This window comes from Pseudophryne corroboree, chromosome 10 (genome assembly GCF_028390025.1).
Source record: "Pseudophryne corroboree isolate aPseCor3 chromosome 10, aPseCor3.hap2, whole genome shotgun sequence".
In the NCBI taxonomy this organism is placed as follows: Eukaryota; Metazoa; Chordata; class Amphibia; order Anura; family Myobatrachidae; genus Pseudophryne; species Pseudophryne corroboree.
Genome location: NC_086453.1, coordinates 380,891,197 through 380,908,245, shown reverse-complemented (window position 1 = coordinate 380,908,245; position 17,049 = coordinate 380,891,197). Strand labels below are relative to the sequence as shown.

The following is a 17,049-nucleotide window of genomic DNA, read 5'->3' as shown; positions in this document are numbered from 1 at the left end:
GCTGTAGTTGCTGGTGTATGGTTTTCTGTAGGTGTGGCACTTAGTAGTGATGTGGGGGATATGATCAGGCCTGTAGTGTCCCCTCAGTGCTGTAGTTGCTGGTGTATGGTTCTGTGTAGGTGTAGCACTTAGTGATGTGGGGGTATATGATCAGGCCTGTAGTGTGACCCCTCAGTGCTGTAGTTGCTGGTGTATGGTTCTCTGTAGGTGTAGCACTTAGTAGTGATGTGGGGAGACATGATCAGGCCTGTAGTGTGACCCTCAGTGCTGTAGTTGCTGGTGTATGGTTCTCTGTAGGTGTGGCACTTCGTAGTGATGTGGGGGGATATGATCAGGCCTGTAGTGTGGCCCCTCAGTGCTGTAGTTGCTGGTGTATGGTTCTCTGTAGGTGTAGCACTTAGTAGTGATGTGGGGGGATATGATCAGGCCTGTAGTGTGACCCTCAGTGCTGTAGTTGCTGGTGTATGGTTCTCTGTAGGTGTAACGCTTAGTAGTGATGTGGGGATGACATGATCAGGCCTGTAGTGTGTCCCCTCAGTGCTGTAGTTGCTGGTGTATGGTTATCTATAGGTGTGGCACTTAGTAGTGATGTGGGGGGATATGATCAGGCCTGTAGTGTGTCCCCTCAGTGCTGTAGTTGCTGGTGTATGGTTCTCTGTAGGTGTAACGCTTAGTAGTAATGTGGGGGAATATGATCAGGCCTGTAGTGTGACCCTCAGTGCTGTAGTTGCTGGTGTATGGTTCTCTGTAGGTGTGGCACTTAGTAGTGATGTGGGGGTGTATGATCAGGCCTGTAGTGTGACCCCTCAGTGCTGTAGTTGCTGGTGTATGGTTCTCTGTAGGTGTGGCACTTAGTAGTGATGTGGGGGGATATGATCAGGCCTGTAGTGTGGCCCCTCAGTGCTGTAGTTGCTGGTGTATGGTTCTGTGTAGGTGTAGCACTTAGTGATGTGGGGGATATGATCAGGCCTGTAGTGTGTCCCCTCAGTGCTGTAGTTGCTGGTGTATGGTTCTCTGCAGGTGTGGCACTTAGTAGTGATGTGGGGGGATATGATCAGGCCTGTAGTGTGACCCTCAGTGCTGTAGTTGCTGGTGTATGGTTCTCTGTAGGTGTGGCACTTAGTAGTGATGTGGGGGGATATGATCAAGCCTGTAGTGTGGCCCCTCAGTGCTGTAGTTGCTGGTGTATGGTTCTCTGTAGGTGTGGCACTTAGTAGTGATGTGGGGGATATGATCAGGCCTGTAGTGTGGCTCCTCAGTGCTGTAGTTGCTGGTGTATGGTTCTCTGTAGGTGTGGCACTTAGTGATGTGGGGGTATATGATCAGGCCTGTAGTGTGACCCGTCAGTGCTGTAGTTGCTGGTGTATGGTTCTCTGTAGGTGTAGCACTTAGTAGTGATGTGGGGAGACATGATCAGGCCTGTAGTGTGACCCTCAGTGCTGTAGTTGCTGGTGTATGGTTCTCTGTAGGTGTGGCACTTAGTAGTGATGTGGGGGGATATGATCAGGCCTGTAGTGTGACCCTCAGTGCTGTAGTTGCTGGTGTATGGTTCTCTGTAGGTGTAACGCTTAGTAGTGATGTGGGGATGACATGATCAGGCCTGTAGTGTGTCCCCTCAGTGCTGTAGTTGCTGGTGTATGGTTCTCTGTAGGTGTGGCACTTAGTAGTGATGTGGGGGATATGATCAGGCCTGTAGTGTGGCCCTCAGTGCTGTAGTTGCTGGTGTATGGTTATCTGTAGGTGTGGCACTTAGTAGTGATGTGGGGGTGTATGATCAGGCCTGTAGTGTGACCCCTCAGTGCTGTAGTTGCTGGTGTATGGTTATCTGTAGGTGTGGCACTTAGTAGTGATGTGGGGGGATATGATCAGGCCTGTAGTGTGGCCCCTCAGTGCTGTAGTTGCTGGTGTATGGTTCTCTGTAGGTGTGGCACTTAGTAGTGATGTGGGGGATATGATCAGGCCTGTAGTGTGGCCCCTCAGTGCTGTAGTTGCTGGTGTATGGTTCTCTGTAGGTGTGGCACTTAGTAGTGATGTGGGAGGATATGATCAGGCCTGTAGTGTGTCCCCTCAGTGCTGTAGTTGCTGGTGTATGGTTCTCTGTAGGTGTAACGCTTAGTAGTAATGTGGGGGAATATGATCAGGCCTGTAGTGTGACCCTCAGTGCTGTAGTTGCTGGTGTATGGTTCTCTGTAGGTGTGGCACTTAGTAGTGATGTGGGGGTGTATGATCAGGCCTGTAGTGTGACCCCTCAGTGCTGTAGTTGCTGGTGTATGGTTATCTGTAGGTGTGGCACTTAGTAGTGATGTGGGGGGATATGATCAGGCCTGTAGTGTGGCCCCTCAGTGCTGTAGTTGCTGGTGTATGGTTCTGTGTAGGTGTAGCACTTAGTGATGTGGGGGATATGATCAGGCCTGTAGTGTGTCCCCTCAGTGCTGTAGTTGCTGGTGTATGGTTCTCTGTAGGTGTGGCACTTAGTAGTGATGTGGGGGGATATGATCAGGCCTGTAGTGTGACCCTCAGTGCTGTAGTTGCTGGTGTATGGTTCTCTGTAGGTGTGGCACTTAGTAGTGATGTGGGGGGATATGATCAAGCCTGTAGTGTGGCCCCTCAGTGCTGTAGTTGCTGGTGTATGGTTCTCTGTAGGTGTGGCACTTAGTAGTGATGTGGGGGATATGATCAGGCCTGTAGTGTGGCTCCTCAGTGCTGTAGTTGCTGGTGTATGGTTCTCTGTAGGTGTGGCACTTAGTGATGTGGGGGTATATGATCAGGCCTGTAGTGTGACCCCTCAGTGCTGTAGTTGCTGGTGTATGGTTCTCTGTAGGTGTAGCACTTAGTAGTGATGTGGGGAGACATGATCAGGCCTGTAGTGTGACCCTCAGTGCTGTAGTTGCTGGTGTATGGTTATCTATAGGTGTGGCACTTAGTAGTGATGTGGGGATGACATGATCAGGCCTGTAGTGTGTCCCCTCAGTGCTGTAGTTGCTGGTGTATGGTTATCTATAGGTGTGGCACTTAGTAGTGATGTGGGGGGATATGATCAGGCCTGTAGTGTGTCCCCTCAGTGCTGTAGTTGCTGGTGTATGGTTCTCTGTAGGTGTAACGCTTAGTAGTAATGTGGGGGAATATGATCAGGCCTGTAGTGTGACCCTCAGTGCTGTAGTTGCTGGTGTATGGTTCTCTGTAGGTGTGGCACTTAGTAGTGATGTGGGGGATATGATCAGGCCTGTAGTGTGGCCCTCAGTGCTGTAGTTGCTGGTGTATGGTTATCTGTAGGTGTGGCACTTAGTAGTGATGTGGGGGTGTATGATCAGGCCTGTAGTGTGACCCCTCAGTGCTGTAGTTGCTGGTGTATGGTTATCTGTAGGTGTGGCACTTAGTAGTGATGTGGGGGGATATGATCAGGCCTGTAGTGTGGCCCCTCAGTGCTGTAGTTGCTGGTGTATGGTTCTCTGTAGGTGTGGCACTTAGTAGTGATGTGGGGGATATGATCAGGCCTGTAGTGTGGCCCTCAGTGCTGTAGTTGCTGGTGTATGGTTCTCTGTAGGTGTGGCACTTAGTAGTGATGTGGGGGGATATGATCAGGCCTGTAGTGTGGCCCTCAGTGCTGTAGTTGCTGGTGTATGGTTCTCTGTAGGTGTAACGCTTAGTAGTGATGTGGGGAGACATGATCAGGCCTGTAGTGTGACCCTCAGTGCTGTAGTTGCTGGTGTATGGTTATCTGTAGGTGTGGCACTTAGTGATGTGGGGGGATATGATCAGGCCTGTAGTGTGACCCTCAGTGCTGTAGTTGCTGGTGTATGGTTTTCTGTAGGTGTGGCACTTAGTAGTGATGTGGGGGATATGATCAGGCCTGTAGTGTCCCCTCAGTGCTGTAGTTGCTGGTGTATGGTTCTCTGTAGGTGTGGCACTTAGTAGTGATGTGGGGGATATGATCAGGCCTGTAGTGTGGCCTCTCAGTGCTGTAGTTGCTGGTGTATGGTTCTCTGTAGGTGTGGCACTTAGTAGTGATGTGGGGAGACATGATCAGGCCTGTAGTGTGACCCTCAGTGCTGTAGTTGCTGGTGTATGGTTATCTGTAGGTGTGGCACTTAGTGATGTGGGGGGATATGATCAGGCCTGTAGTGTGACCCTCAGTGCTGTAGTTGCTGGTGTATGGTTCTCTGTAGGTGTAACGCTTAGTAGTGATGTGGGGGATATGATCAGGCCTGTAGTGTCCCCTCAGTGCTGTAGTTGCTGGTGTATGGTTCTCTGTAGGTGTGGCACTTAGTAGTGATGTGGGGGATATGATCAGGCCTGTAGTGTGGCCTCTCAGTGCTGTAGTTGCTGGTGTATGGTTCTCTGTAGGTGTGGCACTTAGTAGTGATGTGGGGAGACATGATCAGGCCTGTAGTGTGACCCTCAGTGCTGTAGTTGCTGGTGTATGGTTCTCTGTAGGTGTTGCACTTAGTAGTGATGTGGGGGTGTATGATCAGGCCTGTAGTGTGGCCTCTCAGTGCTGTAGTTGCTGGTGTATGGTTCTCTGTAGGTGTAACGCTTAGTAGTGATGTGGGGGGATATGATCAGGCCTGTAGTGTGGCCCCTCAGTGCTGTAGTTGCTGGTGTATGGTTTTCTGTAGGTGTGGCACTTAGTAGTGATGTGGGGGATATGATCAGGCCTGTAGTGTGACCACTCAGTGCTGTAGTTGCTGGTGTATGGTTTTCTGTAGGTGTGGCACTTAGTAGTGATGTGGGGGATATGATCAGGCCTGTAGTGTGACCCCTCAGTGCTGTAGTTGCTGGTGTATGGTTTTCTGTAGGTGTGGCACTTAGTAGTGATGTGGGGGGATATGATCAGGCCTGTAGTGTGACCCCTCAGTGCTGTAGTTGCTGGTGTATGGTTTTCTGTAGGTGTGGCACTTAGTAGTGATGTGGGGGATATGATCAGGCCTGTAGTGTGTCCCCTCAGTGCTGTAGTTGCTGGTGTATGGTTCTCTGTAGGTGTGGCACTTAGTAGTGATGTGGGGGTGTATGATCAGGCCTGTAGTGTGGCCCCTCAGTGCTGTAGTTGCTGGTGTATGGTTCTCTGTAGGTGTGGCACTTAGTGATGTGGGGAGACAGGCCTGTAGTGTGACCCTCAGTGCTGTAGTTGCTGGTGTATGGTTGTCTGTAGGTGTAACGCTTAGTAGTGATGTGGGGGGATATGATCAGGCCTGTAGTGTGGCCCCTCAGTGCTGTAGTTGCTGGTGTATGGTTCTCTGTAGGTGTAACGCTTAGTAGTGATGTGGGGGGATATGATCAGGCCTGTAGTGTGACCCTCAGTGCTGTAGTTGCTGGTGTATGGTTCTCTGTAGGTGTGGCACTTAGTAGTGATGTGGGGGATATGATCAGGCCTGTAGTGTGGCCCTCAGTGCTGTAGTTGCTGGTGTATGGTTCTCTGTAGGTGTAGCACTTAGTAGTGATGTGGGAGGATATGATCAGGCCTGTAGTGTGACCCTCAGTGCTGTAGTTGCTGGTGTATGGTTCTCTGTAGGTGTGGCACTTAGTGATGTGGGGGTATATGATCAGGTCTGTAGTGTGACCCTCAGTGCTGTAGTTGCTGGTGTATGGTTCTCTGTAGGTGTGGCACTTAGTGATGTGGGGAGACATGATCAGGCCTGTAGTGTGACCCTCAGTGCTGTAGTTGCTGGTGTATGGTTCTCTGTAGGTGTGGCACTTAGTAGTGATGTGGGGAGACATGATCAGGCCTGTAGTGTGACCCCTCAGTGCTGTAGTGCTGGTGTACGGTTCTCTGTAGGTGTGGCACTTAGTAGTGATGTGGGGAGACAGGCCTGTAGTCTGGCCCCTCAGTGCTGTAGTGATAAGGCACATATATGGTACAGGCTGTGATATTACCCAGCAGTCACAGCGCCTCCCTCTGGTAGCGAGAGGTTTCCTCTTCCCTTCTATTGTCAGTTATTCTCCTGTCTTACGCAGTGAGACAGCTTGTTTCATCCTGCATGCAATGTGTTGTACTACACATCCCAGCATGCCCTTTCACCGTTTTGCTATTGCAACATGCTAAAACTGTGCAAAGGCATGCTGGGATGTGTAGTTTCACCTGGCCTGGGGTGTCATACGCTTTGCTCTTGCTGCTGATTTTGTACAGACGCTGTGATAATGATCTGCTGCAAACGGGTATAATTAGTGATAACACATTAATCAGATAACGGTAACTGCAGTATATGAGTAGTCTCTATTATATGGAGCAGCGGTTCCGTGCGTAGAACCCCGCCTCTCGCACGTCCAGGCCCCTGCACACCCGGTTATATTAGCAGTAAAGCTGCTGCTGGCATTTGCCTCCTACCTGTAATTACAGAAGAATGTAATACAGTATACAGTAGTAAAATCCACAAGGGCTGGGTGATCTCGTATAACCGTAGCACATGTACGCCGTGACCTAGATATAGGCCTGTGTGTGTGTTCTGTGGCTGTACTGTCACCTGTTATCTGTAGACAGAAGCACCCGGGGTGACTGCTGAAAATGCAAGCACGTATCCAATGAGACTGAGCTGTTGGTGTTCTTATGTACGTCGCTATACCAAAACCATTATGATGACGTCTGCTTCTCGTGACCGATGTCAGACCGTCCCTGTGTTGCTGTTAATGCTGGATGTCAGTCCTTCTTTTCTGCAGGGGTCGGTGTGGAAGCCGCTGGCCTGGAGCTTGCAGCTCCGTCCTGCTCTTACTGCGCCCACCCATCTCAGCAGCCTATACTCCTTAATACTGGTAACCCACACCCAACCCCGGAGTGCCGCTGTAACGGTAACTAACCAATGAGCTGCACCTGGGAAGTGATGCCGAGCATACAGCATGGCGGCTCTTACCTCTTCAGTGAGTGCGGATGAGGCTCTGAGGACTTTTATGACTTTGGGCCTAATTCAGACCTGATTGCAGCAGCAAATTTGTTAGCAGATGGGCAAAACCATGTGCACTGCAGGTGGGCCAGATGTAACATGTGCAGAGAGCGTTAGATTTGGGTGGGGTGTGTTCAAACTGAAATCTAAATTGCAGTGTTAAAATAAAGCAGCCAGTATTTACCCTGCACAGAAACAATATAACCCAAACACATCTAACTCTGCACGTTACATCTGCCCCACCTGCACTGCACATGGTTTTGCCCAACTGTTAACAAATTTGCTGCTGCTATCAACTCTGAATTACCCCCTATATCCCAGCAGCCATTCTAAGTTAGATTTTGGTGGGTTATATTGTTTCTGTTCAGGGTAAATACCGACTGCTTTATTTTTGCACTGCAATTTAGATTTCAGTTTGAACACACCCCACCCAAATCTAACTCTCTCTGCACATGTTATATCTGCCCCACCTGCAGTGCACATGGTTTTGTCCATTAGAGGACGATTGTGCTTCATTGCAGGCTGGAGTACAGCAGCTCTGTGGATGACCTTTATTCCAGGTCTCAGGAATAGAAGGGACACTTGTAAAGTTGCGCTTGCAAGTGGGGTAAAATAAGTAAATCTCCCTTCTCGGGCACCATGTGTGGCCCCTTGTAAACCCCTCTTGGCTGACACTGCCCGCTGCACCGCTGAGTGGAAACTGACCCAGTCAGTGTGGATAATACGGGGACGTGTTTTCTATACAAGTATACAAATCTGTAGAACCTACGCTACATTGCAACATGTAACAATAACACTTCCATTGTGTGTCCGGCTCTAAAGATTGCTTTTTGTATTACAAATTGTGTGTGTGCTTTTACATCAATTCCAACCCAGCGTGGGTGATAGAATGCCCGTAACTTACTGAGAGGGAGCAGCCGAGCATCGTGTCGTATCTGTACAGTTTGGCCCAGGGATCATATTCCCATCACCCCCAGTTCTGCCAGTCATACCACACTTCTGCCAGCAGGGCACCGTAGCGCAAGCGTAATCCACCACAGGCCTTCACCCGCCCGGACAGGTCTCGCACCTCACGGAAGGCCGGACAGCTCATTTGTTTAAAAAGTAGAACTTGTCCATTTGGGAAGCAGTAGGAGAATGCTGGATTAGAAGAACCACTGAGAGATGTCCTGTCTGGGCCTCCGTGGTCTGGTATGTCTGCCTTTATAGTCTAAGACCATCTAACCCTATGAGAGACCCACAATGGCCTAGGGATGTATCACACCTACGGCAGTGTCACATTAATGCATATGGGATGATCTTTAGCGGATGCGGTCGCAGCAGATTCATATAGGGATGTGTTCCCCATTCAGAGGCGCTCCAAAGGCTAGTAGCATAACAGGCGTGTGTGAGTGTATGATGAAGACTGTGTACGTAACCACGGTGTCTAATCATGATCTGCGTTCTCATTAGGGTCACATACAGGTCGCGCACGCTGCAATATTCAGACCGTTTCCCAATGTCGGCGGCACTACTGCAGCAAGTCTAACCCGTTTCTCTGTACAGTTGCTGACCGTGTCTTTTCCTTTTTACAGATTAGACGTAGGCGCCTGGCTCGGCTGGCCGGCGGGCTACCGTCACAGCCCACAACTCCGCTCACTTCTCCACAACGTGAGAACCCTCCTGGGCCACCATCAGCTGCTTCAGCCCCCGCCGTGTCCCACCAGCTGGGCCTAAATGTTCAGGGTATAACCCCAGCTACCTCACCCATAGGAGCATCAGGTACGTGGCTTGCTCTGGCTGACGCCTTCCATGAGGCAGTAGTGTCATCACTGTATGTGGCTGCCTCACAAGTAAGGAATACATTTGGCGTTCTTGGTTGTTTTGTATTTGTCATCTGCAAATATTTCACTTTGTTCTTTTGCGCTTTACAAAATCTGCGGTTCATTAAGTCATTACGTTCTAAAGCAAATACTACTATAATGAAGGGTACAAACTCCAAAGGGGCTCCTTACTCACTGCGTGTACTTGGGGGGGGGGGGGGAGAGAAAGGCCGACATGTGACATGCATCTGAGGAGAAACGGCAAATGAGATGAATAACCCTCATGGATTGGTCAGCGTCACCTTATGTTATCACACCTCTTCTGGGAAGTGAATAACCGCCTCTCCCCCTCCTCCCACATCAGAGAAGAGCTGATCTGTAGAATAAAATGGAGATGAAGCAGATATTTGAAGGAGAAACGTAGAAAGAACCTGAATGTGGGAAATGTGATCTGCAGAGCAGATTATCTCCCTGGCTAGGTCAAAGAGCCATTGTGTTCCCTGTATTCTTATCACAGTAATGTTATTACGTCTGCAGAAAGTCCCTGACCTCCAATACCTGCAGTAGCTTGTAGCCAGGTGGCACCTAATACACGTTACACGCGTGTAGCTTTTTATAACGGGCTGGTTTCATGCTAGGGGCCGTTGAGTGTTATGGTTCTCGCTCAGTTCAGCCATACACGTATGTGGCTGTAGTGGAGGAGATCCTGGTCCCTCCTGGTACACCAGGCCCTGCGGCTGCTACCTTCGCCCAATGATGATCACCTCGTCCTGTGGTGTGGGCGCTTACTGTGTACATACATTTGTGGCTGACTTGTCCTATTTTATCACCCTGAATGTTTGGTGTTATGGTTCTATGAATGACTGCGACACTCCCAGGAGCTCAGAACGTTTGCTGGGTAAAATGAGGTGATGATCTTTGCGTAACAGTTTTCGTCTCCGCGTTCGCTATTGCGATGATGAGGGTCTGTGCTGCCGTATAACGGCAGTGCTGGGGGATTACGGCCCGTCTTAGCGCCAGGGTGCAGGTCACAGGTGGCCGCCATTGTCACGCCCTGCCGTCCCTGTAAAATGCAGTAATGTAAGATGACAATATGCAGTTGGTGAGAGCATAGTCTACAGATTCCCGGCTCATGCAGGAGTCAGCCTGGACAGTACATGCACAGCATAGGGCACACTAATGTTTCAAGGGGGTTGATTTTTGCACTAGTACTTTGTGCTTGTATTTTGCAGAACACAGAAACATTCCTAGCTGCCCCCTAGTAATGTGGAAATGTATATATGTATGTAACTGCTTGTGTACCCAGAAATAGCAGGCCTCTCCTTTAAAAGTATTTCTCTGACGTCCTAAGTGGATGCTGGGACTCCGTAAGGACCATGGGGAATAGCGGCTCCGCAGGAGACTGGGCACAACTAAAGAAAGCTTTAGGACTACCTGGTGTGCACTGGCTCCTCCCTCTATGACCCTCCTCCAGACCTCAGTTAGAATTTTGTGCCCGGCTGACCTGGATGCACACTAGGGGCTCTCCTGAGCTCCTAGAAAAAGAAAGTTTTTAATTTAGGTTTTTTATTTTCAGTGAGATCTGCTGGCAACAGGCTCACTGCAGCGAGGGACTAAGGGGAGAAGAAGCGAACCTGCCTGCTTGAAGCTAGCTTGGGCTTCTTAGGCTACTGGACACCATTAGCTCCAGAGGGATCGAACACAGGGCCCGACCTCGATCGTCCGGTCCCGGAGCCGCGCCGCCGTCCCCCTTACAGAGCCAGAAGCAAGAAGACGGTCCTGGAAATCGGCGGCAGAAGACTTCGGTCTTCATCAAGGTAGCGCACAGCACTGCAGCTGTGCGCCATTGCTTCCCATGCACACCTCACACTCCGGTCACTGACGGGTGCAGGGCGCTGGGGGGGGGGGGGCGCCCTGGGCTGCAATATTAAGTACCTTGGCTGGCAAAACTACACATAATATAGTCATAGAGACTATATATGTGTAAAATCCCCTGCCAGATATACCTACAAAAAAGCGGGAGAAGTCCGCCGAAAAAGGGGCAGGGCTATCTCCCTCAGCACACAGGCGCCATTTTCCCTCACAGCTCCGCCAGAAGGATCGCTCCCAGGCTCTCCCCTGCAGTTTCCAGACTACATAGGGTAAAAAAGAGAGGGGGGGCACTAAATTTAGGCGCAATATTGTGTATACAAGCAGCTATTGGGAAAATCACTCAGTTACAGTGTTAATCCCTGTGTATATATAGCGCTCTGGTGTGTGCTGGCATACTCTCTCTCTCTGTCTCCCCAAAGGGCTTTGTGGGGTCCTGTCCTCAGTCGGAGCATTCCCTGTGTGTGTGCGGTGTGTCGGTACGGCTGTGTCGACATGTTTGATGAGGAGGCTTATGTGGAGGCGGAGCAGATGCCGATAAATGTGATGTCACCCCCTGCGGGGCCGACACCTGAGTGGATGGATAGGTGGAAGGTATTAACCGACAGTGTCAACTCCTTACATAAAAGGCTGGATGACGTAACAGCTGTGGGACAGCCGGCTTCTCAGCCCGCGCCTGCCCAGGCGTCTCAAAGGCCATCAGGGGCTCAAAAACGCCCGCTACCTCAGATGGCAGACACAGATGTCGACACGGAGTCTGACTCCAGTGTCGACGAGGTTGAGACATATACACAATCCACTAGGTACATCCGTTGCATGATCTCTGCAATGAAAAATGTGTTACACATTTCTGACATTAACCCAAGTACCACAAAAAAAAAGGGGTTTCATGTTTGGGGAGAAAAAGCAGCCAGTGTTTTGTTCCCCCATCAGATGAGTGAATGAAGTGTTTGAAGAAGCGTGGGTTCCCCCGATAAGAAACTGGTAATTTCTAAAAAGTTACTGATGGCGTACCCTTTCCCGCCAGAGGATAGGTCATGTTGGGAGATATCCCCTAGGGTGGATGAGGCGCTCACACGTTTGTCAAAAAAGGTGGCACTGCCGTCTTAGGATACGGCCACTTTGAAGGAGCCTGCTGATAAAAAGCAGGAGGCTATCCTGAAGTCTGTATATACACACTCAGGTACTATATTGAGACCTGCAATTGCCTCAGCATGGATAGTGCTGCTACAGCGTGGTCTATTACCCTGTCAGGACAGGGATACTATTTTGCTAATCATAGAGCATATTAAAGACGTCGTCTTATATATGAGGGATGCACAGAGGGATATTTGTCGGCTGGCATCCAGAATTAATGCAATGTCCATTCTGCCAGGAGGGTATTAGGGACCCGGCAGTGGACAGGCGATGCTGACTTTAGAAGGCACATGAAGATTCTGCCTTATAAGGGTGAGGAATTGTTTGGGGATGGTCTCTGGGACCTCGTATCCACAGCAACAGCTGGGAAATAATTTTTTTTTACCTCAGGTTTCCTCACAGCCTAAGAAAGCACCGTATTATCAGGTACAGTCCTTTCGGCTTCAGAAAAGCAAGCGGGTCAAAGGCGCTTCCTTTCTGCACAGAGACAAGGGAAGAGGGAAAAAGCTGCACCAGACAGCCAGTTCCCAGGATCAAAAATCTTCCCCCGCTTCCTCTGAGTCCACCGCAGGACGCTGGGGCTCCACAGGTGGAGCCAGGTGCGGTGGGGGCGCGTCTCGGGAACTTCAGCGACCAGTGGGCTCGCTCACAGGTGGATCCCTGGGTTCTGCAAGTAGTATAACTGGGATACAAGCTGGAGTTCGAGGCGACTCCCCCTCGCCGTTACCTCAAATCAGCCTTGCCTGCTGCCCTCGAGGGGAGGTAGTAATGGCGGCAATTCACAAGCTGTACTCCAGCAGGTGATAATCAAGGTACCCCTCCTTCAACAAGGCCGGGGTTACTATTCCACAATGGTTGTGGTACCGAAACCAGACGGTTCGGTGAGACCCATTCTAAATTTGAAATCCTTGAACACTTATATACGAAGGTTCAAGTTCAATATGGAATCGCTCAGGGCGGTAATTGCAAGCCTGGACAAAGGGGATTACATGGTATCACTGGACATCAAGGATGCTTACCTGCATGTCCCCATTTACCCTCAAAATTGTGGTACAGGACTGTCATAACCAATTCCAGAGGTTGCCGTTGGTCTGTCCCCGGCACCGAGGGTATTTACCAAGGTAATGGCCGAAATGATGATACTCCTTCGAAAAAAGGGAGTTATAATTATCCCGTACTTGGATGATCTCCTTATAAAGGCGAGGTCCAGGGAGCAGTTGTTGGTCGGAGTAGCACTATCTCGTGAAGTGCTACAACAGCACGGCTGGATTCTGAATATTCCAAAGTCGCAGCTGGTTCCTACGACGCGTCTACTGTTCCTGGGTATGGTTCTGGACACAGAACAGGAAAAAGTGTTTCTCCCGGAGGAGAAGGCCAAGGAGTTGTCATCTCTAGTCAGAGACCTCCTAAAACAAATACAGGTGTCGGTGCTTCAATGCATGCGAGTCCTGGGAAAGATGGTAGCTTCTTACGAAGAAATTCCATTCGGCAGGTTCCATGCAAGGATCTTCCAGTGGGATCTGTTGGACAAGTGGTCCGGGTCGCATCTTCAGATGCATCGGCTGATCACCCTTTCTCCAAGGGCCAGGGTGTCGCTGTTGTGGTGGCTGCAGAGTGCTCATCTTCTAGAGGGCCGCAGATTCGGCATACAGGACTTGGTCCTGGTGACCACGGATGCCAGCCTTCGAGGCTGGGGGGCAGTCACACAGGGAAGAAACTTCCAAGGACTATGGTCGAGTCAGGAGACTTCCCTACACATAAATATTCTGGAACTAAGGGCCATTCACAATGCCCTAAGTCAGGCTAGACCCCTGCTTCAACACCAGCCGGTGCTGATCCAGTCAGACAACATCACGGCGGTCGCCCATGTAAACCAACAGGGCAGCACAAGAAGCAGGATGGCGATGGCAGAAGCCACAAGGATTTTCCGATGGGCGGAAAATCATGTGTTAGCACTGTCAGCAGTGTTCATTCCCGGAGTGGACAACTGGGAAGCAGACTTTCTCAGCAGACACGACCTCCACCCGGGAGAGTGGGGACTAAATCCAGAAGTCTTCCAAATGATTGTACACCATTGGGAAAGGCCACAGGTGGACATGATGGCGTCCCGCCTCAGCAAAAAGCTAAAAAGATGTTGCGCCAGGTCAAGGGACCCTCAGGCGATAGCTGTGGACGCTCTGGTAACACCGTGGGGGTACCAGTCGGTGTATGTGTTCCCTTCTCTGCCTCTCATACCCAAGGTACTGAGAATAATAAGAAGGAGAGGAGTAAGAACTATACTCGTGGTTCCGGATTGGCCAAGAAGAGCTTGGTACCCAGAACTTCAAAAAATGATCTCAGAGGACCCATGGCCTCTGCCGCTCAGACAGGACCTGCTGCAGCAGGGGCCCTGTCTGTTCCAAGACTTACCGCGGCTGCGTTTGACGGCATGGCGGTTGAACGCCGGATCCTGAAGGAAAAGGGCATTCCGGAGGAAGTCATCCCTACGCTGATTAAAGCTAGGAAAGAAGTGACCGCAAACCATTATCACTGCATATGGCGAAAATATGTTGCGTGGTGTGAGGCCAGGAAGGCCCAACGGAGGAATTTCAGTTGGGCCGTTTTCTGCACTTCCTACAGTCAGGGGTGACTATGGGCCTAAAATTGGGTTCCATTAAGGTCCAGATTTCGGCTCTGTCGATTTTCTTCCAGAAAGAACTGGCTTCACTGCCTGATGTTCAGACATTTGTTAAGGGAGTGCTGCATATTCAGCCCCCTTTTGTGCCTCCAGTGGCACCTTGGGATCACAACGTGGTGTTGGATTTCCTAAAGTCACATTGGTTTGAGCCACTAAAAACCGTGGATTTGAAATATCTCACGTGGAAAGTGGTCATGCTGTTGGCCTTGGCTTCGGCCAGGCGTGTGTCAGAATTGGCGGCTTTGTCATATAAAAGCCCTTATCTGATTTTCCATATGGATAGGGCAGAATTGAGGACTCGTCCCCAGTTTCTCCCTAAGGTGGTATCAGCTTTTCATTTGAACCAACCTATTGTAGTGCCTGCGGCTACTAAGGACTTGGAGGATTCCAGGTTGTTGGACGTAGTCAGGGCCCTGAAAATTTATGTTTCCAGGACAGCTAGTGTCAGGAAAACTGACTCGCTATTTATCCTGTATGCACCCAACAAGCTGGGTGCTCCTGCTTCAAAGCAGACTATTGCTCGCTGGATTTGTAGTACGGATTCAGCTTGCACATTCTGCGGCTGGACTGCCGCATCCTAGATCAGTGAAAGCCCATTCCACGAGGAAGGTGGGCTCTTCTTGGGCGGCTGCCCGAGGGGTCTCGGCTTTACAACTTTGCCGAGCAGCTACTTGGTCGGGGTCAAACACATTTGCTAAATTTTACAAGTTTGATACCCTGGCTGAGGAGGACCTAGAGTTTGCTCATTCGGTGCTGCAGAGTCATCCGCACTCTCCCGCCTGTTTGGGAGCTTTGGTATAATCCCCATGGTCCTTACGGAGTCCCAGCATCCACTTAGGACGTCAGAGAAAATAAGATTTTACTCACCGGTAAATCTATTTCTCGTAGTCCGTAGTGGATGCTGGGCGCCCATCCCAAGTGCGGATTGTCTGCAATACTTGTATATAGTTATTGTTAACTAAAGGGTTATTGTTGAGCCATCCGTTGAGAGGCTCTGTTATATTTCATACTGTTAACTGGGTATATTATCACAAGTTGTACGGTGTGATTGGTGTGGCTGGTATGAGTCTTACCCGGGATTCAAAATCCTTCCTTATTGTGTCAGCTCTTCCGGGCACAGTATCCTAACTGAGGCTTGGAGGAGGGTCATAGTGGGAGGAGCCAGTGCACACCAGGTGACCTAAAGCTTTCTTTAGTTGTGCCCAGTCTCCTGCGGAGCCGCTATTCCCCATGGTCCTTACGGAGTCCCAGCATCCACTACGGACTACGAGAAATAGATTTACCGGTGAGTAAAATCTTATTTTATTATATTAAGAATAATAACCTATAATTAGTAAAATAGTAAAACACCAGTCATTACTGCTGCAATTAGAGCATATGGTATATAAATATATTACCCAGTCTTTAGCGCGATTCGGTGTCACGCGGCTATAACTGCAGTTTTCTGTACTACGTGCCCGGTGCAGATACGGCAGGATTGAGTACGCCTGTGATTCGGCGTGTGACCTGTCCTGCCATTACGGCTGAGCATTGGGGGGTCCCGGAGCATGGGATGTTTGCCTTTTTGTTATAACATTGGGTAAACCTTTTCCGTGCTTTGATGTTGGAATGAGCAGTTATTTTCCTCCGTGGCTTCTCGCTGAGCTCCACTGTTTATCAGTGAGCCACGTGCCCCGCACAGAAGGCAGAGCTAAGTTTAGAGATTGATGTTCTGGTTAGTAGTGTAAACAGAACAGCTTGTCCTGGCGTCCTCCTGTCACCAGCCGGAGTCTGCGATGTATTATTCAGTCTCGTGCTCCGGTGTATTTCTAGCACACAAACAGCTGTGGGAGCAGGAAGGCCGGCTTGGTCAGGTGCTCGGATACATGGAATTGCAGCTTGGGTGATGTGTTTTTCCCGTGTCAGACTGGTAACGGTCTCAGAGATGGGAGACTGCAGTGGTGCTTGCCTGCCCCCGGTGGAGTCTGATGTCTTGTATGTGAAAGCAGGCTGCCCGATCCCCAGTGACCTCACCCAGGCTGACTGTGCAGCACCCCTGTGCTTTCTAGTGTGCCGATTGGCTGTATTCTGGTGACAGTTACATATATATGATAAATAATCTGTATTGGCCGTATTTGTGCCCCTCCAACCAACCCATTGAAGAGTTTTGCTTCTTAGGTGTGTTGGAATAAAGTAAAATAGTCACTTACCATGTGCTCAATGTATTGGTCACCTTGCCGGACCCTCTGATGATTTATATATAATGTATATACCAGAAGTCCAGGATGGGGGAGGGATGTACGAAAATGACCCATTGTCAGTGGAGGAGGGGCTTTGACAACCTTGAGCAAGGTACACGTGACAGGTCTCCTGCTTGGGACATGGGATTCAGCTTATCACTGATGTCTGAACACTCAGGGGCAGATGTATTAACCTGGGGAAGGCATAAGGAAGTGATAAACCAGTGATAAGTGCAAGGTGATAAACACACCAGCCAATCCGCTCCAATGTGTAAATTACCAGTTAGGAGCTGATTGGTTAGTGCGTTTATCACCTTGCACTTATCACTGGTTTATCACTTCATCATGCCTTCTCCAGATTAATACTTCTGCCCCTCAGACCCTTCCTCACCTGAGTTGTGAGTGCCAGTGTGCCAATAATCCCAGTCCCCTGCGTGTTACCAATGATACAGACTGCGGCACAGATCCCCCGG

The 17,049-nt window shown here is 50.0% G+C and overlaps 1 protein-coding gene across 2 annotated transcripts in view; it reads left to right on the top strand.

The window, feature by feature from the left end:
• Positions 1–17,049, top strand: part of UBE4B (ubiquitination factor E4B) — a 134,715-nt gene that overhangs the window by 21,540 nt on the left and 96,126 nt on the right. For both annotated transcript variants that reach the window (XM_063943830.1, XM_063943831.1), the window contains exon 2: positions 8,447–8,633. In XM_063943830.1, coding sequence (XP_063799900.1) covers positions 8,447–8,633 — 187 coding nt within the window. The remainder of the gene's footprint in view (positions 1–8,446; positions 8,634–17,049) is intronic.